The following is a 7980-nucleotide window of genomic DNA, read 5'->3' as shown; positions in this document are numbered from 1 at the left end:
GTGTTCACTAATTTTTTCAGAATCTAAACCTTGAATATTCCAAATGCCAATGTTAAGGTTGTTTTCAGTAGAACTAGATATCGGCATTTTTTTAGTAGAAGGATTTAAATTATGTTTTTTGAGTTACCAATATAAGTTAAAAGGACAAAATGAGAGATGTATTTGGATGATCTTTTGTCAAGGAATTGATCAATTCTATAGATTTTAAAACTACAATGAAATAAATTATCCATTATTTCTATGGTTATAAACCGTAGAATATAACGTTCATCAAAATTTGATTTGATTATATTATAATAAAGACGATACGGACTGTAATGAATCTTAATTTTTGAATCTGTAATCAGATCAAACCTTGGCAATAAGGAACCAACAATGACACTAACGATATTTTACAAGAAAAAAAAAACCACTATAAAACCGAAATCCAACGAATGACTGAGACATGCATTATAATCTAACAAATTAATAAACAATGATAATGATAATTTGCATTATTTATTGTTCATAAATAAAGGCAACAGTAGTATACCGCTGTTCGAAATTCATAAATCGATTGAGAAAAAAAAAAATCCGGGTTACAAACTAAAACTGAGGGAAACACATCAAATATAAGAGGAGAACTACGACACAACAGAAACACAACATAAAAATGTAACACACAAAAACGAACTATAATATAACAATGGCCATTTTCCTAACTTGGTACAGGACATTTTAAGAAAAAAATGGTGGGTTGAACCTGGTTTTGTGGATAGCCAAACCTTCCGCTTTTATGGCAATGTTAAATATAACATTAAAATGACAACATTACATGACAGGACTACAATACAAATAAATGGGAGAACATATAGGACAGAGAAACATACGAATAATAGCTAACAAAAGGTACCAGGTTTAAAATTTAATACGCAAGACGCGCGTTTCGTCCACACAAGACTAACAAGTGACGATCAGATAAAAAAAGTACGAAAGTCAAAAACAAGTACAAAGTTGAAGAGAATTGACGACCAAAAGTTCCCAAAAGTTGTGCAAAATACGGCTAAGGTTATATGTCTGGGATAAGAAAATCCTTAGTATTTAGAATAATTCATACTTTAGCAAACAGTAAATTTATAAAAATGACTATATAATAGATATACATGATAACACCGAAGTGGTGACTAATTACAGAATAAAAACGGATACATAAAACAACATGAACCAGCACATAAAAATTCACAACCGAGTTAGCCAAAGAGACCAACGCAAAAAAAGTGACGTCACATTTGATTCATCTATCTAGACTTTGCGGATCATCATGATTGTTTCTTTTAGTGAGTAGTTATAACCCTTCCAGGTTTTCCAATTGACCCCATCAGCAAATGAATCATGGTGTCCTTTCAGATAGAGGCCATTGAGGTTGCTATAGTGACATATATTATACCACCAAGCACCCTTTAACTCCACTGCACATTCCTCGTCCCATTTGTCGTTATCCTTATCTTTTGTTGAGAATTTCTGTCCGTTCTGATAAGTCATCGAATCTCCTGTAAATATACGTAGTATGTTGCAATTGGAATTCAAATACTCAAGTTATATCCAAATGCATAACAAAGATGGCATTGTAAATCTTGTTACTATGTATTAGATTTTAAACATGACATTTTGTTGCAATAAATGAACAATTCATTACTTTTTCCGTTGAAATGTTGAATGTTTGTGTCTATTCTTTAGGAATTTGATATTATACTAAGGTATTTTGATATTTTATTTATTTAATATATGTCTTTCTATTTCATGAATAAGCATACTGAGATTAAGTTTAGATACCATTGAAAAAAAATCTCAAATCAACATCTTTCTTATGAGGGCGTTGACTTGTTATGAAAAACGATACTGTACGCAACAGATTGATTATAAAAAAGACAAACAAGTGTAAAACACCACCAAAATAAGAAAGGAAAAAGTAAATATAAATTTCAATAAAATATTTTGGAAATAACAGATACTCTTTATCAGTATGTTATATGAAATGAATTTTATCAATTTATGCTCTTTTTCTTAAATCGATCTTGTGATTGAATGTCTTAACACTTGCAAAATACACCCTACCAATGTTTTTGAATATGTCTTGCGATATAGTTAGGGTATTTACTTCAATGATAGGGATAGCTTATACTAAAGTTACTGATACAATAAAAAAGAATTTTTGAAATAAGGAGGAAAAAGAAGTAGATGAATATTTTTACCGTTCTAATAACAATGAATAAATATTTGTATCATAATATTTCGGGTTGAAATAACTATGCATTTAGAAGAAACTTATTTGTATGGACACCTAGTGCCCGGATGTATTTATTATAAAAATAAGGAAATGTTGCAAATGGAACAATGGAAAACAGCCATTTATCATAGATCAAATTTATTCGTTCAGTGTATGTTCACTTGTGTTAATATGTCTTAAAGCCATTTCAATTGATATTTTATAGTGTGTCTTTCTATATTGTGATGTTACACTATTGTTTCAGATAAGGGTGAAGGTTGGTACCTATTAAAACGTTTAAACCCGCTGCATTTGTTTGCACCTTTCCTAAGTCAGGAATCTGATGTTCAGTAGTTGTCGTTTTTTTTATGTGGTTCATAAGTGTTTCTCGTTTCTCTTTTTTATATAGATCAGACCGTTGGTTTTCCCATTTGAATGGTTTTACACTAGTCATGTTTTGGGCCCTTTATAGCTTGCTGTTCGATGTGAGCCAAGACTCCGTGTTGAAGATCGTACTTTGACCTATAATGGTTTACTTTTACAAATTGTGACTTGGGTGGAGAGTTGTCTCATTGGCACTCATACCACATCTTCTAATATCTATTTGATTACAATATAGGTTTATTTACAATACTACGTCATTATATATGTTTTCCCTTTTATCAAATTAGGAGTCAAAGAAGAAAATAGATAAAGACAAGGGTCAATAATAGAATCCAAAATTTGAAGGGTTAGAAATACAAAATGCCTACCTGCATCACCAGAATAATCACTGACACTCAAAATATAACCAGAACTTTCACTACCAACGCTGAAGATGTCATACAGCGCATACCTTTGGTTGTTTTCAAAGTCTTCCATATCAATCCTCATGCTGTAGTTTCCTTGAGAGGTAAGCTGATGCAGATGGTCATTACCTGATGTAAATTTAAATTGAATGCAACCGAAGTTTATACTACATGTGAGACTCCTAATGGGGGTATCCAAGTAATCACATAACCACAAATATTTTGCCAATATAATCACATGATCATTAATTAGTTTTTAAACTAGATAATCAAATAATCAAAAGTTCAGTCCTAGATTATCAAATAATCAAATAATCATGAAATATTCGGTCTGTTAATTAAATAATCACTATAAAACCGGCCAAGTAATCACATAACAAAAAACCCATGAGAAGGCTCATAGGTGCAGGAAGGATTTGATTTCTCAGTAGCCGCGAACATACTTCAACCAGGTATTATTTGTTATTTTTTTTTTAGTGTTTTTATGCCCCACCTACGATAGTAGAGAGTCATTATGTTTTCTGTTCTGTGCATTCGTTCTTCCGTCCGTTTGTCCGTTCGTTTCCCTGTCCGTTCGTCCGTCTGTAACGCTTCAGGTTAAAGTTTTTGGTCAAGGTAGTTTTTGATGAAGTTGAAGTCCAATCAACTTAAAACTTAGTACACATGTTTCCTGTGATATGATCTTTCTAATTAAAATGCCAAATTAGATTTTTGATCCCAATTTCACGGTCCTCTGAACATAGCAAATGATAGTGTGAGCTTCAAGTTTTTGGTTAAAGTTTTGGTCAAGGTAGATTTTGATGAAGTTGAAGTGCAATCAGCTTGAAACTTGGTACACATGTTCCCTGTGATATGATCTTTCTAATTTAAATGCCAAATTAGATTTTTGATCCCAATTTCACGGTCAACTTAACATAGAAAATGATAGTGCGAGTGGGGCATCCGTTTACCATGGACACATTCTTGTTGTTGTTTATTATATAGCTATAACAGTACTAATCTTATAGGATATTCTTTTATTCACGCTTTGTTAATCTACTGATCAGGACTAAAATGAAAAGGGTTGAGATAAAAAAAAACTAGCTTAGTCCTGACACATGTGCATGCTGCTGTCCCAGGTCAGGAACGTTGTCTGAGGTTGTCGGGATACCAAAGCAGAAAAAGGAACACAAAAATCGCTGTTCCTTAGCTTTTTGTGTTTGTATATTTTGCTCAGCATGAATTGATTTTGTGTCATTGATGTACCCCATTTCCTTTGTTTTTCCATTGATTGATGGATGACGTTTAATTCCCCTTTCAGGAATCTTGATTATATCGTGGCGGCCAACCTTTTATTGGCACTGGAAGCCGGAGTGACCAGGAGGTAAAATTAGGTTATTCCAAAACCTGAATGATTAAATAAATAAATAAAACACGCATGCACAATGACTGAACAAAAACATCTTAAGGATGTTCGACACTCTGTTTCAAAATAACTGTTATAAGTTTATAGTATATAAATAACGGACCTAAAAAAAAACAGAAAAAAGTAAAGGGTCCGTGTCCTAGAAAGCAGTGTTTTCTAGATGTAAACCATTGAAAATTTGGCCGGAAATAATTCCCTCTAGATTTTTATACATTTAAAAGGGCACTAGCTGTCAAATTCATGTTAACCGATTTGACTCAAATTCTCGTATTTGATTTATAACAATGCAAAACATTTATCCAAATTATAAAAACGCTAAAATAAACAATAAACCGGGCATGAGCTCAAAATTATGTAGCTTAGTTTCGTTTGTATTTTAGTCTAGACACCATCTAATTAACTGTCGAGTTAACCTCCGATTGCCATATACATTTGTAAGCGATTTAAACATAAATATAGATATAAATAGATATATGACTCGTGCATTTGGATTTTTCTAGGTCTGCTTAATTTCATATTATAGATTAAAAATATATGTTCATCATCGTTTTTACCTGTATAAGAATGATTTTTTGTGGATCGAATCAGTTTACTCCTGGTTTGCCCACATTTAATTATACCAATTCTCTATTAGTAAAGAAAACAAATAAGACAAAAGGTTTAATGCGCATACAATTGTATAGTCTGTTCCAACTTTATAGGTATATAGTTTATCTGTGTTTTCTATATACATTCAGGTATTTTTCATTTTGTAGTTCAATTTTTATTTGTATTATAATAGATAAATAATAAATAAATCATTTTTTTCTCAATAATTTGATATCAATTCATCGATTCATATAATATACAACTAATGACAAAACAATGGCATTCATTTATAAAAGTGTCTTAATAATTGATCAGTTTCTAAATGATTATGATATAAATATACAAATGTATGATAAAATTTTCTTTCATTGCAAACATAATTTAAATATGCATTGCATAAGAAAATAAATAAAGCACTATGTTATATATAAGTAATATGGGGCACTTTGTGTATAATGATGAAAAACACAACATTTTATATAAAAATAAGAAGATGTGGTATAATTGCCAATGAGACAACTCTCCACCAGAAACCAAATGACATAGAAGTTAACAACTATAGGTCACAGTATGGCCTTCAACAATAAGCAAAACCCATATCGCATAGTCAGCTATAATAGGCCCCGAAATGACAAAAGTAAATTACAATTCAAACGAGAAAACTAACGGCCTGATTTATGTAAAAAAACAATGAACGAAATACAAATATGATATACAGAAACAAACAACAACCACTGAATTACAGGCTCCTGACTTGCGACAGTCACATACATAATGTGGCGGGGTAAACATGTTAGCGGGTGACCAACCCTCGCCTAATCCTGGGAGAGTGGTGCAACAGAACAACACAAGAACTGTACAAAACAATAAACAAACAAGACATATGATCGACAGCAACAAACAACAACCACTGAATTACAGGCTGAAGAAGTGGTTCCATAAAAAGCGAAAGAAGAACATTTTAGCTTGGATGCAGATTATTGTTCAAATTATGTCATTTTAAAGCTTGGCTACTGAACAGTGGCATTTGTATTTTATTTTTTAGAATGAATTTGTTTTTTTTTATATAAAATTTCAGAACAAATTATTTAATAAAATTAAAATAATAATTAAGGTGAATAAATTAAAAGAAATTTTTAATTACACTTATTTTATTCTTAAAATTATTATTTTACTGATTATTTTTTTTACAGAATGTACTAACAAATTAAAAAAAATTGGGATAATTGGTCAAAATAATAAACATATTTGCATATTTTTTGTCAAATTCAATACTTTTTCCTAGATTTCATAGAAGGTATCTTTTCTAAAATTTTACAGGTAAATTAAAGGTTAGAAATATGATTATAATTCAGAAATAAACTATAATTGTTAAAACAACAAAACACCCTATGTTTTTATAAACCTGCAATTAAATGTGGGCAAACCAGGATGACACCATCGAATCAGTCAATCAAATGATTCACCTTTGTTTTACTTTCAATGTTGACATTCTTTTCCTTTAAATAATTGAACACGTGCAATGCATGCGGTATCCATCTCTAGCTAAGGGGTTAAATTGAAGTTCACATGAATACGGATGCAATGTTTCTTAGCTTATTTCGACAAAATTGAACCATACTGGCTGCTAAAAGCAATATATTATTTCACTATTTCACTTTCATTAATGATTGAACAAAAAAAAATATATTTTATATTTTTTATATATCTCGTAGCTAGTGCCCCTTTAACATTGTCACGTTTTTTCTGTCAAAAACTATGAAAAAATAACAAGGATTTTATAAGATTTTCAAATATGGCTTTTTAAAACAATATGTTATGAAATTATGAAAAGAAAAGTAGGGGTTGTTGGACAACATTTTTAATAGCACTGCATGGATAAAACCTGAGGATTCCGATTATCTGACAAAAAGTAAAAAAAAAAAGTAGCGAACATTCTTAATAAGTTTGTATTGCTTTAAAAAAAAGACACAAAGAACAATTTGATAGCTTTCTGAAAAAAGTACTGTATCGGATACGCCATACATGGCCTGATGAAATCTTAACATAACTCCCTATATATGTAAAAGTGTGTATTACCCAACCAAAATTCTTTACTCGGGTTACCAAATCCTTGCTTATAAGAGTTCCAGTCTCTATAGAATGTTGTCTTTCCGTTCATTCTACGTTGAAAAACCTGAAAATAACAGTATATAATAAATATGCTCATTTAGTCGTACAATTTATTTGAAATAGCAATGCCAATAACATATACTATCTTTTGAATACTCAGTCTTTGAAGAGTAATTGAATTAAGCAAATATTAATAATGATAGGAAAAATAATATATAGAAAAAAAAAGAATTTAAAAATTTCTTTTTTTAGATACTAGTATAAATGATAAAACATAACTCGCTAGATGCAAAATTTCTTCTAGGTCGGTGAAATATATTAACTCTTAGTTTATATACAATTTGTTTACGTAAACTTTCTAACCGTATATTAAGCCGATTAGTTAATTGAATATATCATTAACCCATCTATTTGATTTGTTTCATCTAGTATTCATTTCAAACTCACAGTCCAGCCCCCGCCATGTTTCTCCATTTCACAGAAAGCCTTGAAACAAGAAATTTTTTCCGGGAAGATCTTATAAATCCCACTTTTGGAAGTTGATTTGTCCAGGTTACCACAGTCAGTTGGTCTTTTTACTGAAAGCACAACATATATTTTTAAATACATATAACGTGTTTGTTCCAAAATTACTTGAGACATATGATGCAACAAATTGTTCAAAAATTATTTTGTAATTTAATATCACTTAAAAAGTGATGCATATCAAATTACCAAAGAAATGGTTCCATTTCAAGGTAGTTTCAGTATTCAAATACTGGTTCTATATAATATAACATGTATTTTTGCCCAATCCAATTTTTGCTAATTTATACTGTAAACTTTTTTCCACACTGAGTCAA

The 7980-nt window shown here is 30.6% G+C and overlaps 1 protein-coding gene across 1 annotated transcript; it reads right to left on the bottom strand.

Moving 5' to 3' along the window:
- Positions 1-1149: 1149 nt before the first annotated feature.
- Positions 1150-7713, bottom strand: LOC127701003 (ficolin-2-like). The gene is made up of 4 exons (XM_052204766.1): positions 7586-7713; positions 7106-7202; positions 2998-3162; positions 1150-1529 (listed from the first exon to the last, which is right to left on the bottom strand). The coding sequence occupies exons 1-4, from the start codon at positions 7610-7612 to the stop codon at positions 1282-1284; spliced, it is 537 nt and encodes a 178-aa protein (XP_052060726.1). The 5' UTR covers positions 7613-7713; the 3' UTR covers positions 1150-1281.
- Between the last annotated feature and the right edge of the window lie 267 nt (positions 7714-7980).

The sequence above is a fragment of the Mytilus californianus genome, unplaced genomic scaffold, assembly GCF_021869535.1.
Source record: "Mytilus californianus isolate M0D057914Y unplaced genomic scaffold, xbMytCali1.0.p SCAF_5, whole genome shotgun sequence".
NCBI classification, from domain to species: Eukaryota; Metazoa; Mollusca; class Bivalvia; order Mytilida; family Mytilidae; genus Mytilus; species Mytilus californianus.
Note: the sequence above shows the minus strand (reverse complement) of the source record. Positions and strands in the feature narration are given on the sequence as shown.

Coding starts and splice junctions, on each gene's coding strand:
- LOC127701003 (XM_052204766.1), bottom strand. CDS start 7,612: ATGGAGAAACATGGCGGGGGCTGGACT. Junction 7,203..7,585: donor AACATGGCGGGGGCTGGACT/GTGAGTTTGAAA, acceptor TGTTATTTTCAG/GTTTTTCAACGTAGAATGAA. Junction 1,530..2,997: donor TGATTATTCTGGTGATGCAG/GTAGGCATTTTG, acceptor GTATATTTACAG/GAGATTCGATGACTTATCAG.